Genomic DNA, 14,981 nt, shown 5'->3' with positions numbered 1-14,981 from the left:
GTAAATGCTTCAGTGGGTTAGCTGACTGCAAAGGAAACAAACCATGCATTTGTTTTACACGTTTACCTGTTTAACTAAACGACATTAATAATAGTGCACTCACTCCCTTCTTTAGACGGTAAAGCTGACACGTGTAACGTCTACGTGAGGAGTAGACAAAGTTGATGTCACAGGACACAGTTACAGACCATGAAGTATTGAAAAGGGAGCATGACACGCCCTCTGCTGGATCTGAAAAACAATTTGATGTAGGACAGAGTGACACAAAGTGAGTACTATAGATAAACCACATTTATATTATTAAACTGTTGTTTTTGTCTTACCGATATGATTAAATTAAAAGGATGCAGTTCAGATGTTGATATTTAGTGAATAAATTATCCTTTTAATGTTACCTAATAATTTTGAATCGGCGTCCGTTTTCCAAGTAAAGATCTCTATTACACACACACACACACATATCAATCATAAGCGTTTCAAGTATGGTGAACATGTGTGTATTCATTCGGCAAAATGAACGAGGACACATTTATGTCTGTACTAAAGCTTATGGATTACTAAAATACGAGCAGCACAGTGAGAAGGATATTTAGAATTGAAAAATGGGCCGAAAAATACCAAATGTAATAATTTGTCAAACTATTAATCAAAATTATATATATATACAACTTAGATGAAACAAATCTTTAATATTTTCGCATGGGAACGATTTAATGCATGAACTGGCGCGATTCTTGAAACAGACACAATTTGTGTGGTCATCTGACAAGAGAAAACAAAGGAAAAAAAGTATTGAATTTTAATATTTATATTTCTTTCAATTTACTAAGTTTAGGTTTATGTTTCTAGAACTTTTTATCATTGAAAATTCGGATGTTACAGGTGGAAAACATTCCAACAATGATTGAGTCTGACAGATCATGAATTGATTGATATTTTAAAGTCCAAAAGAAAATCGCAAATGATTTAGAAGCAAAATCCTAGTCAATTTACTCTCGTCTACAGGATTCAACCGAATAGTCCTCATACTATTAAAAATCTATCCTTCAAGATAACTGTAATCCTCCCCCCCCCCAAGTTTATGCTTTCTCAACAAAAAGGATTAAGTTTCCTTAAAGACTTTACAATATTAATAAAAATAATGTATGTTCTGTACTTCTAATGACAGCTAAAAAAATCACAACATTGCGATTAAAGGTTAGAAACATGTTACAAAAGCAATTTATAAAGTTCACAGCAAAAGATGTAAATATTAATTCAATCGAAACCTAGTGTAAACGCTTTGACAAACAAACTTTTGGCCAAAACAAGTGACGGAAAACTACTTACAAACATAGTTGAGTTCACAGCGATATGGATCTGAGTGAACTGAACTAACACACTCAAGAGTGCTGTTGATCAACATATCAATCCTTGAACGATTCGCAGCTGTAATGGTCATAGAACTTGTTTGAAAAGGATTAACTATTTTTGCCATAAACAGATTACTATAATTATAGAATTGGTGGCAAGTATCGTTGCAAATTGCAAATGAAGTAGAACTAGTGGCGCCATAACGTAGCACTCTCCAGTCCACTTCTCCCTGAGCCGTGCAGGTGAAGACAGTGTCTTGGTCAGCCAGCACTTCTCTCACGCCGTCTGTACCACAGGGAGAGATAAGTACACCTGAAAATATCGGTTTCACACAAACTATAAGTTTTTTAATTTCACATGTAACAACCAAAAAGCATAAGTAACATTTTTTCTCGCTCAAAAGCACAAACGAACGTAGCCGTGAACACATACAAAAACACATAACTCTCTCTCTCACACACACACATAAATGCACGCACACACTATCTCATTTTAATAATATTGTCACTGCGTAGATGGTTGTTTTGACAAGAAGGTCAGAGACTAGTGAAAATAAAATTTTGACATTTTTCTCAATTAGGAATGGTTTCCTTAGTCTTCTTTATCAAGAGTTATACAACAACCTTCCTGTGGCATTAAGGTTGTCATATTTGTCGCCTTACTCTGCATTTTATAAAAATCTCTTTCTCTCTCTTTGCCTCTCATGCCAATTGGTCGATGGATGATGCTGTCATTCTAACTTTTCACTTTAATCTTCCGGCATGTTGTATTACCTGGTTCCTAAGAACCTTTTCTGTGTGTAATAATAATAATCATAACTACAACAATAATAGCAAAACTTTTATACCGCATACTTACACACCTAAGGAACATGCTCTTAGCGCTTAAGAACAAGAACGAGACATGAACAGCATAGGCGAGACAGAAAAACAGACAAACAACGTATGAAAGACGATAGGGTAAACAACAATACCGGTGATGAATAAAGGTGTTAAGAGAAACGCTTAAGGAAGAAGTGTGTTTTCAGTGCACGCTTAAAGGATTCAATAGTGGGTAGGTGGAGGATATGGACAGGGAGAGAGTTCCATTGTTTCACTGTACAATAACTAAAAATCATGTGACCATATGTTGTTGGAATGGATGGGAAGCCAGTGTAGAAAACAAATGAGACGGGTGGTGTGGTCCCGTTTCCTGGCTCTAAGTACCAGACGTGCAGCAGAGTTCCGTACTTTGTGGAGTTTGTGAAGAAGGTATTCAGGGCATCCAGCAAGCAAGTTGTAGTAATCAAGTCTGGATAAAACAAACACACAGTCAGGAGTGTTGGTAGCGCGCGTAGACAAAATGTGACGGATGGCAGACTGACAGATAGCTGTGGCTTGTCTATTATAATAAACAGACTGACAGACAGCTGTCACTTGTTAAGCAAGAGTCTTGTCTGAAGTGACAATAAATCCCAGATTCCTGATGGAGGATGCAAAAGTGATGTTGGTTTTGTCCTACTTGATGCAATTTTGCGGTCAAACGAGTGAAGATCGATTTCCTCATAAAAGGATTTCCGTTTTATCGTCGTTGAGTTGAAGTTTGTTTTCTATCTAGTCTTTGACATCGCTAATATAGGCTTCTATGCTGCTGCTAGCAAAGTAAGACTCAGTAAGTGGAATGGAGCAATAGAGTTGCGTGTCATGATTGATGAGAAACCTTGTGAGACTGGATACAAGATGAAAGTGGCTTCATATACAGAATAAACAGAACTGGGCAGAGTACTGACTCTTGAGGGACGCCACAAGAAAGTGGAGCAGGGCGAGATGTTTGACCATCAAAAAACACAGTCTGGGTCCAATCAGTGAGATAGTTGAACCACACTAGTGCAGGTCCAGAAATCCCGTAGAGGGTGTGTAGTCTATGAAGGAGCAGAGAGTGGTCCATTGTGTCGAACGTAGGAATGGAGACAGGAGACAGGTCCAGTAGAGATAAAGCAGAAACATCATCATTTGTGTGTTGCTTACGTTACGCCTGTCTTCAGCACCGCCATTTCGAATAAAATCTTTAACAAGCCCTCGGCATTTGGTCTTTCCCAGACAGTCTGCTTTCTAATCTTTAACTTCCTCATCTAAATCGACCCCAAAGAGACAGAGTAAATAAATGTTCATGCAAACATTCAGCCATTGAACAGATAGACGACTTCAACTTCCTGGGAACAAGTACAGTTAGGAGAACAATGTGGCATCTCTCGTCAAGAAAGTCCATCAACGATTCTACATCTTAATCCAGCCGAAAATGTTCTGCCATAGGAGAAACATTCTGGGTTTTACCGGTGATTGAAAACTACTGGCATTCTCACTTAACCTCGTAGGTTCTGATTTAGCTTCCTTTGTTTCACAGTATAGGTGTTGCCGTCGTTTGGAATATTTAGGTCTTGTATTTTCATGTCTCTGTCTCATAAATAATATCATTAATAAAGATTTGACAGCAAGTGGATTTTCTTAACTTTTTTTATAAACATCAGTTGTAACTTCCTTTTTTTGTTTTTTGTTTGTCGTTTTAGTTTTGGATCAAATGTGATTTTCATGACAACTTGTGTATTCGTCTCATTCTACTGGTTTGATTATATTTACCTTTTTAATACCTTTTATTGGGAATCTAAGACGTATACTGCCTCTCAAAAACATTTTGCTTGCAGCCTTTTTTTTCGGGTGAAGAATAAAATAAATTTTGCTGAAGATGAGTTATTTACTCAAAAATTTCCTTTTCACTGAAATACAGAACTGGATGAGCGTGCTAAGTTTATGAGAGTAGGAAATCCCATGAAAAATGTTTAAGGCGCAGACGAGTGCTTGAAAGTGTAGAGGTGAGCACCGTGAGGTATCAGCTTGAAACCCTTTAAAGAGGCAACCTGGCAGACAGCTATGGGAGGGTAACCCAAGCAGATGGACCAGCGTATGCAAAGGCTCGCTGGTCAGCAGAACAATGTAAGAGGCATACGGAGTCAGAGTACATGGATGAAGTTGGCGGGATGGAGACTGGTGAATCTAGAAGAAAGATGATTAGGAGCAGAGTAAAGGAGACATTTATCGCAACGACAGTCCAGTTAGTGACACTGTGATACTGAAGAAGAGTGTATAGTGTGGAAACCGGGACGCCAACAAAAAGTGAGAACCGGGCGCGTTTTATTAAACTAATCTACATGTTATCTCATCTTCAATCCGTTACTATACTTTTGTACTCTTTAACGTCTGTTGATATCAAATGAAATCGACGAACAATTTTTGAGTCTCCTTTACCTCTGATTATTGATGGAAGAGAAAGAAGGAAGACACCAACTCTCCACAGGGTGCAGGACTGAGACTTCTTGGCGTGATGCATTCTTGTGCTTGGAACTGTGAAGTCTCAGAACAGCCAGTCAATATTACCCACTTGTCTATCACCTACTTTCACGAAGTATTTGAATCAAGATCTTTGCAGAAAGACACACTATTTCTTTATGGACTGTTGCAACAAAACTAGAATCATTTCCTTGTTACTAATATTTCGCTAGTCGTTTAACATAGAATATGGTTCTATACATGTGACTGCATTTAATAACTGAAAGCTTATGCATGTAAATTGGCTTAAATAGAGTACAGGACAACGGGAAATACATCCGCATTTCAGCGAGTGGATAGGCACCCACAGTTGCTGAGAGAATGAGGGAGAAGTATGTCAAAGTTCGAGGATATCTGTGGTAAAGTTTCATCTTGCAAATCTAGGCCAGAAAAATACAAAACGAAATATCAACGAGGATCATCAATATTTTAATCGATATTTTAACTCTAGTCGGTAACATGCATCCAAGCACAGCTAGCATTAAGCATGGTGAATAGGTCTAGTGTCATCTCCTCTCTGTAATATTGTTTTGATAAAAGTAAATAATCACTTATTTGTGTAAACTACATATGCTATATTACACATAATTTCCAAACGGCGCTGCAACATCTTGATTTTCTCTGGAAAATGTTAGTCCTGCAGATGAGACGCTGCTGCTCTTTCCTCAGATTGATGTAAATGCTAGTTTCTGTGAAGTGGCTTCATTACACCCACTTGACCATAAACCAAAATACTCGAATATTGTGTAGTGTCATCCTAATTGACTTTTATTGTAAAATAAGGTTAAATGCAAGCCACACGTCTGCCGGTAAAAAATCCAAAAAATAAAAACTAAGGATATCATTTCGAAAGGCACACTGTAACAGAAGTGAGGTTTTACATTGCAAAACGTATACACCTCACTCACGACTAATATAAGAGAGGAACATACAGTTTACGTATATCTAAACCAGAAAACGTGATAGATATGCCCCCCCCCCCCCCCCAAAAAAAAAAAAAAGAAAAAAAAAGCATAAAAATATACTATTAGAAAATTTTATGAATAAAACTCTATATGTGTGGTGTACAAGATGAAAGATTTTGGATTAATGCCCCAGAAGCAATGACAGACTTCCAGATAGGACAAGAAAGCATGTGCTCTAGCTTAAGTTTGTGATTACATTTTTAAATAAATGATTTTTTGGTGCTTTTTTTCATCATTTAGTTTAAAATTTGAAAGCAAACTTTTACTACTTTTTAAAATAAATATTTAATTATAAAGAAAATAATATTAATGATAAGGAGTGACAACGATGCTGTGTACCTAACGTGGAAGTGTTCATGCTTCTCTCTTGTTTCTCATTTGGTTGTAATTATAGTTGACATGCATATATATTTGTGTGTTCATCATTGACAGATACAACTTTTCATGCTAACTTTTTGTGTTTGCCTACAGGAATCACATCATCATCATCATTCCTTGCTACTCCTCGAGGAGCATAGGGCCGCAACAACACCTCGCCAGCAACAACACCAACACCAGCGGACCCGGTTTTGGGCAGCGCCCCTCAGTTGGGCCCATGTGGTTTCGGCAGCCTTTGCCTCGCTCTCTACTGATCTTCTCACAGGAATCACATAGAACATTCTAATTCAGGAATTATTCGCGGCGTTGCCATAGTCAGCCATTACTTTGTCAGCTTAACATTCCAAATGAATAGGAACGACATATACCTCTCAATGAAGTATTTTCGCCAGTCTCTATATATTTTAAATATAATTTTGTTGTACAAAATATTTCTTCTGGTTTAACTATATCCGTCCTCAACTTCGTCGTTGTTCCCAGATGTACTGTTTGTGGCTAATCTTCGCATACTTTTTCTTTGACATAATATTATGAATGTTGTGATTTCTTTCCTTATTGGCGATGTAGAGATCCAGGGTATTTCAGAGAATTATACAGGAATTTTACCCTTTTAGTATACTTAACTGCAATCTGTTTAGGTAGTAACATATCGTTATAATAGTCGGGATATTTAGTCCAGATCCATGTATTTGAAGTGTGGTGGAAATGTGAAAATGAGAAAGTTTTGGAACACTGTGAAAGTGAAAATTATTTTTAGTGAAGCTTACAATGAGCATTTAAACATGTGTGGATGAAAGATTGCAAACAACTTTGTGATCAGAGCAGTAAATTTGTGTATAAGAGTAAAAATGGATTTTTAAACTAATTGAGGGCATCTTTAGGAGAACTGTCATAATTATGTTAAAACCTAAAATCGTTTGTATAAGCTGCAGATCAGTAAAGCCTTTGTCTCTCTGTGCAGTCGCTTATTTACGGTACAAAGCAGAGGTGTCCAGTCACTTAATCCCCGGACACTTAATACCCGACATGTATGTATGTACTGTTAGTCAAAAACATTTTAAACAGTTGTTTAACCTAATGTATATATTACATTTTGTTTGTGTACATGTATGATATTAAATATTATTTTGTGTATTTCATGTTTTGTGCATTTGTGCATTGCAAAATAAATAAAGACAGACAAATAAAAAATTATGCCTTTTTCAACATTTCAAAACTTATATAAAAGTCCCCTGATAGATATTGGTGGCTCCTGCGGAGCCATTAGAAACAGATACGGGAAAAAACGATAAAAATAAAATTTATACAAAAAAAAAAAAAGAAAAATGTTTCCTTACTTAATGTCTGCATGTAAACTCAATGTATACAATAAATTCAGGCAAAATATATTTGCTATAAGACAAAATGTCTGTGCATAAACATAAACATAGTACAACTGAACATGTTTTTCATTTATCCCAATGTTTTTAGTATGTAGTAATCAAGCATAAAGATGTGAACGAGAGATGTGAGGTCAGCACGAATGACACGTGTTGATACATTAAATAGAATAGTGAATTCGAGAAGAATTTTCTGTCAACTGGGTTCCTAATTACTCCTCACTCGATTTTCATGTATATTGTTGTCTTTATAACAGTGATCAAAATGGAGGTCATGCCACCTGCAACGACATTTACAGGCATTACTTTAAGAATCAAACTTTTCTCCAGTTCGTAAAGGAGTTTGGTTTTTAGTTTTGAAGACGACAGCAACATTGTGTTTAATATTACATTTCTTGGCAGCTCCAGTCCATTCATGAAATGTAACAAAATTACATTACACTGTGCACAATAGAATGTGTCAAAAAAGTATTTAAAATATTCATTCAGGACAATTGCCCATTCACTCAGCAACAAACACAACTATTGCCTTAGGCTGACCGGAACAAGAACTTAAACGGTCATTTGCGTCAGCTTTGAAGATAAGGGTGGTTAGCATACTTACAGAGAGACTTAAATATTGTTAAATATTACAAGAACAAACAAATAAATAATAAAACAAAAAAATTAATGTAGTTAAAATGGAAGCTGATTTTAAAACACGAAGATATTGTGACAGGCAGACATATCAAGACAAGTCAAACATATCAGTTGAGTCTATTGCAGAAGCACACAGGCGCGCGCAAGCACGTACTTATTGTATCAGTGACTATAGGTATACAAGCTATTTAAATGAGTACACAACAAGCATTTGTATCTATCAACACAATCAAAGCTAAAAAAAATCTAAGCGTTAACATAATAATTAACAGGACTGGTGTTTTCATGTTAATTAGAAGCAACAATATGTTGCTCTTAACGGGTTTTTCTCCCTTATTTGTCGAAATCCGGATGAGCAAAACAAATGTTATGACTTAAAAACGCGTCTCACGCTATAATCCACACTTGCACTTTAATCACAAATAAAATCTTTCTGCTTGAAATATTTTTTCACCTCATAAATAGGAGAAGAAATATGCATACACATCCGCAAGAACTACAGCCAGCAAAGCCAATGATGCATGAAACAAATGTCCTCCTGATGCAACTGTGTCTGCAAAAAAGGAAAAAAAAATTTGACAGTGTAGTATGCCACACTACAATGTCCGCATTTCATTCTCTCTCTCAAACACGCAGGCATGCACTCAAACACACAGAAGGCTAGATATGTACGTGTTCTGTTCTTTTATGCCACAAAAAATATAATGACCTGCCACATTAAGCTCTTACGTTTTACAGTGCTGACTAAAAATATTCTATTTTCTTTTTCACCGATTAATTCTCTCACGTTGTTCGTCGCTGTTTGAGACAGGCGAGCTTTCACTGTGCAATAATATAATACGTCGTCGCTGTTGGCGAAAGATCTTTCGGTGTTTCAATTTTCCTTTTTTTAAAAACTAACCAAACGATTTTCTTCCTTTTTTAACGGTCTGTATTCTCTGTGACACGCGTTTGGACGCTAAAGGACATCATTCGCGCTCATTTGTTCATGTCATACTCAGTTTATGCAACTAGAACGAAGGAGGAAACAAACTATAGGTCGCAGCTGAGTCCGCGATATACTAACATCACACATGGTAACTCTTAAAATTATTGCTCTTTAATACGTTTTGTTTTCGGATTGTCACAGCGGTTCAGATTTCATAACTGATTACTAATGTGTCTACCATTTTTTCCATCAGACAAAAGGGTTTAGAATTCTTACCATTAGCAAGTTCAAAATCGTAGAAAAAGGTAAAGGCACACCAGTCGATGACCAGTGTTTTTTTCTTGACAATCAATCTTAAATTCCTTATAAAATAAGGAATACTGGTAACAGAAAATGTTGATATTCAATATTGTTTGTTTTCTCAAGTGGAAAATGTGATGTTTTACAAAAATTTGGTCTCTAAGAAATGACTTGAGAAGTACACTAACCAAAGGTTATATTTTTGCAGTTTCCAATGATGATCGGTTCCACATTCAGTGCTGATTCTGGACAATATCTGCATTCCAGCAGAGCTCCTGAATCGTTGCTTCGGGTGGCCACGTAGCGAAACACGTATGTAAAAATTCCTTGACTTGATTTATCACACCAACACGCAATATTTGAGTTGCTCTTTTTTTCACAAACAGGATTGTCTGCACGGCATATTGTTCGTGTTGTTCCTTTCACTGTCCGATCAAACATCACTAAGTCTGTCGATGAAGTGCAACCAAATGCCGTTTTGTTGATCCTGCAGGTGACAATGTTCTCTTTTTCCATGAAGTTTGGACACTTCAGCTCTATTTCAAATAGCTTCACTGTAACAATGCAAAAACGAACATATTATGAACAATTATGATGAATCCTTAGGTACTTGTTTATTTAGAAATAGAGGCTCAAAAAGCATCAGTTGGAAGCATCGTATCTGTCAGAGACTCGAGAAGAGATAAAGAAATGAAGAAACAGTAGGTCAGGTTCAAAGACAAAGGATACTATAAGACAAGCGAGACGGTCATGCACGTATTCTTCAAGAAACGACAATAAACCATTTGCATTACGACTGTATCGAAGTTTGTTATTGATGGGCTCGTGTGATACAAATCTGCTGGTACAAAGCAAGAAAAGAACTTTTAGGTACGACAAGTGTCACACAAGGGTGACATGAAGTTACCAAGTCGGCACTGCGTGAGTGGCGGACCCTCACCAATTGAATGAGTAATAGGGATTTTTGTTTATGTAGTGCTAGTGCATCACTTCCCAGAGAGATTTGACAAGAGCTGACATGCGTTTGGGGAAGCTGAAGCTGTAAAGGTACGATGATCATTTATTTATTTTCTTTTTTTTTTTTTTTTGTATTTCGGAATTTAGTACGTTATTTTTTTCTTGTATTTTTATTTAGTATTAGTAGTTTATTTTGTTGTAATGTCAATAGGCGCAGTCTAGGACCGGGAGATAGGCCATAGAGTATGCCGCCGGCAGTCTTGAGCCTGGCTCATCCCATGGAGAGTATTTGACAGAAAATATATTTTGCCATAGAGCATTTGACCCTAGTAACCAGCCAAGAGCTATAGTTACCCCAGAAGCAGGTGTACCGATCTCCAGCTTTACACGAGACACTACTTCTCACATTGTGCAGGCGCAAATAAATCACATAGTGTAAAAAGGCATCATATTTCCTCGATCAGCGAATCTTCCACAATTGACGATGTTGTTAACTTTAAGACATATACTGTCATTAACACATAAGCGAAACCTCTTATCGTGCTCATGCTCCTCTCACGGTCTATCAAGATTGGCTTTTTTTAACACTGTCTCCGCATGCGTCACCTGTTGACCCCTGCGCCTGCGCAATCCTGAGAAGCTGCTTCTCGTGTCAAGTAGCAAGACAGAAAGAGGCTGTGGTGGCTCGTCCCCAAGAGGCAGCGCCTAGTTGTATTAAAGTCTGTCTTGTAGTAGAAACGGCAGTGATTTTTCAGATTTGTGGTATATATATGCATATTCTCTTGAATCAGTGGAACATAAGGCTCCGGTGACTGTAATTAATAGTGTTGTTAAAAGTAGTATCAAATGTGATTGATATGGACTATAAACGCTAGTATGCTTCTGTGGACAACCTGAGAAAGACACTTTTGTTTGAAATATTTGATAATTGGAGTTGTTAAATAATTAGTAACTGTCTGGATGTGCACTAAGAATTAATTCTGTCCAACAATTATGATATATATTTTTATTAACTATTGTACCATATTTTCAAATATAATTAAATGTATACAGGGCATGCAATGAGGCAGATTTAGTTGTTCTGTTTACAACTAAAGAAAAGAACAAGCAAATGTCCAGGTGACTGCATGAGTGTGAAGGTCTGTTACAAAGTATACCTCAGCTATGGTAAATATACTTAAAGCAAAATACAGTAAACTCTAGGCTGTCATCCACCGGGATTAGCAGATGCAGAATAAATGTAGTTTCTGACTCATAGTTACCCAACTCCTCCCGTACCTCCACCCCCAATTCGGAAAACAAACAAAATATTGTTAACTGGGAATAGAAGAAACACTCCCATAAGCTTAAGAACAGCAATAAAGCTTTCACTAAGTTTTATTTACAGGAAATTGTAGTGGAACATGGTTAAATTTGCTGTTGATCTGTGAAGGTTAGATTATAGTTTCTCATATCCTGGTCTTCACTAACGCCTGCATAAAAAATTCAATGTTGATTGCATTGTTCTCCTTAAACAAAAGGGCGGACGGAAGCATACTGTTACCCATCAGTGTCAATTATACTTGTAAATGCTAGCAGTTCTTTTTTGTTAACTATACAATCACCGTAATGATTATCTCCCTTCCTTTCATGGCAATTGGCTCTTTTGTGGGCTGATTTGGCCTCCAATGCTCAGAAATGTTGAGTGGAAGTCTTTGTGTCAACGTAACATGCATTTATGTCTAGAGAAATCATTGACAATTATCTCTTGTGACTAAACAATTTATCTTTCTTTCATGTTTGCCTGTATTGATGTGCTTGTGTGGGATAAAGATTATCTTAAATCTTTTTAGCGTTTTTCTAAAGAGCTTGCAACAACTGCCACCATCACCACCACTACCTTTGACAAAAATAACAATTGTGATAATTTCTCTGTCACATTTTATCTATTCTTGCTATTCTTAGAAAAATTAACAACCTCTACTAATTTGATGAAAACAATCTTGTACCTCAATATTTCTCAAGATAATATTTATCTACCTAATCTTAGATTTTCCAAATTACAAACTTATGATAATTAAGTCACCAGTCTTTACCTTACAGGAGAAGCTTTTTATCTGTTTAATATTTCTGAAACTTCTTTTCAAATTTTTCAAGTTATCAAGCAAAGCTATCACTTACACTTAAATAAAAACGGCAAAATGAAGAGGGTGACTATTTTGTTCCACAGTATATGGAAATCCTATATCATTTAAGCAAAACTTAAAAATGCATAAAGGCAAAAGCGATGTATATTTAAATCTTAGAGAAATGGTAACATATAATTACTGAAGAATACCTGCTATAAATAAATATTAATGAATTAAAAGGTGTGCCACAAATATTTTAAATCACAATTCAAGAAATTATCCACATAACAGTGTTAAAATATATAAAAGCAATATCATACAAGAGGGAAAGATAAGTTATGGCAGGAAGGGGGAACAGGGAGGACCAAAGGTTGTATAGATCTTGTATTATGTTCCTTTCTGTCTTTAATATACTTCACACCTGCACTAAGTCATCCTTGGAATCCACATTAAAAGACCCTGCTTTTTTCAAAAGTGTGCACTTAGATGTATCATTCAGCTCCATATCAGATGGCTTCTCAGTCTGGTCATGTATACTATGTGTTTCACAATGGCTTTTGTCTGCTGTTTACCATACACAAGATGAAGCATGTTTCATTCAACTATGGAATATATATTTATATTGTTTATATGATAAAGACAAAGGTACAATACATGCTGAGTCACAAAGAGGTATATAAATTTTAAATGGATTTATTTACATTTACACATGATAAACAAGTTCTATCCTACTCTACATATATCTAGGCTACTAATACCTATCACTTATCTCTTCTAATGCCTAATTCTATTTAAGTTACTGATAACTAAGGGGAGAGAAAAGGGATGTCAAAGTACGTGAGCCAGCGGAACAGAACACCTACATGGTGCAATGGCATATCTCCTGCACTTGAAATCAGGGATAAAATGAAGGGGAAAAAGAGGAATTTTCAGGTATGTGATCCATCTAACAGTGGACCAGAAAACCTACACGGTAGTACTTCTCCCACACTCAAAATAAGGTAAACTATGCAGGTGGAAAATGTATTTTGAGATACATGAGCCACTTGACAGCAAACCAAAATACCTACAAGGTACAATGGTACTTCTCCAACACTCAAGGGAAACCAGATAGTTGGCGATTTTGAGGTTTGAGAGCAGCTTGACAGCATGCAAGAACACCTACATGGTACAAAGGTATTTCTCCCACACTCTAAGGAAAAGGAAAGGAATTACCCCTAGGCACTATGTTGTTGATTTTAGGAGTGAAAAGTGCTTCCCCCAAATAGTGATTTCCCACTGTGGCGAAAGAGGATCTGGGGTAATATGGGAAGTGGAGGGCTTTAGGGTGATGTGGGAGAAGGATCACCACTCCATGATTCCACAGGTGGTGTTTTCTCTTGCTGATGCCTTCTTTTCTTGTTGCTGTCCCTTGCTCTTGGTGTTTAGGAGGCCTGCCAAGTCCATAGTGATGATGTACTGTACTGGTTGCCATATCCCTTATGTTGCCCTATTCTAGACTTCTAGTTTTCATTTTAGAAACAATTTTAATTTTTACTGTTTAAGGACCTTGTGTTTCTTATCATCTCTGTATAGTTTTTTTCTTTATATTATGTGTTTAAACTTTTACTTTATTTATTAAGTCAGTAGCATAGGAAGAGGGTTGGCTTGGGGGGAGGGGGACAAATTCCATGACAGTGAACGTTCACATTCTTGCCTCCTCAGCATTTTTTCCTGAGGGGATAGCTGCCTCCTCACCCCATCCACTTGGCTCCTACCTTATGTGTTCTTTTGTGGATGAGTGAAGAATCCTGACATTTCTTGTTTGTCTCAAAGATATTTAAACTTTATTATATGGTTATGCTTGGGTAGTAGCCTTTATGACATTTTATTTATTTTTCCTGCTATTTATAAGCAAACACTATGTGCTACATCACCCGGTCCAGGGTCACTCATCTTGTTTACGTGGAGACCGCACGGCTCACCAAGTCATGGGAAGGGAACACTGTCAGCAGTTAACACTGCCCCAAACAAGCACTCCTGCTACACTATTTTTGCAGGTTCAGAACTATTAACACATTGACTATAGTTAATAAGTGGGCACAAGGGATACATAACTCATGCTGAGGAACATTTAAAATGATTGACAGCAATAACACCTTGACGACATGCACCTACCAAGTCATTATAGTGTTGGTTAATAATAATTTTGTATTCAAACATTAAACCTCAAATTTCAAGTCGTCTGTGTATTTTTCAGCTCTGAATATGCCAAGCAATTAATTCTGAACTTGCCATCCTTTAGCTCCATAAGTTTTGAGACACTGCCTTTATTCGCTAAAAAGACTGCGAAAATTGAAATTAAAAGCACGAGCACGTCAGCCACTAAACATTTGCATATAAAATTGAAGCTTTATTGCAGTGACTTGTAATCATTAAAGCAATAACGAAGCCAATGACAAAAACATTCGCGCTCAGGTAAAAGATAAAAATCATTAAAGATAACAGATGTGCTCAAGAAAATATGTGGCACATGCCAAATGAAAAGCACTGATGTGTTCTATTAAGTTCGTCTCAGCATGTGTCGCTGATTGTGTATCTGGAGTGTCTCTGATTTGACAGTAGGTATACGA

The 14,981-nt window shown here is 36.7% G+C and overlaps 1 protein-coding gene across 5 annotated transcripts in view; it reads right to left on the bottom strand.

Annotated features, from left to right (window-relative positions):
* LOC112568154 overlaps positions 1-14,981 on the bottom strand; it is a 33,437-nt gene that overhangs the window by 7,806 nt on the left and 10,650 nt on the right. For all 5 annotated transcript variants that reach the window (XM_025245288.1, XM_025245289.1, XM_025245290.1 and 2 more), the window contains 4 exons: positions 9,493-9,858; positions 4,635-8,629; positions 1,330-1,665; positions 104-231 (listed from right to left, as the gene is read on the bottom strand). In XM_025245288.1, the coding sequence (XP_025101073.1) occupies positions 104-231; positions 1,330-1,665; positions 4,635-4,716 (546 nt within the window). In that variant the 5' untranslated portion in view covers positions 4,717-8,629; positions 9,493-9,858. The remainder of the gene's footprint in view (positions 1-103; positions 232-1,329; positions 1,666-4,634; positions 8,630-9,492; positions 9,859-14,981) is intronic.

Source organism: Pomacea canaliculata, linkage group LG7 (assembly GCF_003073045.1).
Source record: "Pomacea canaliculata isolate SZHN2017 linkage group LG7, ASM307304v1, whole genome shotgun sequence".
Classification (NCBI taxonomy): domain Eukaryota; kingdom Metazoa; phylum Mollusca; class Gastropoda; order Architaenioglossa; family Ampullariidae; genus Pomacea; species Pomacea canaliculata.
The sequence above is the reverse complement of the archived record's forward strand: the minus strand, read 5'-3'. Positions and strand labels throughout refer to the sequence as shown.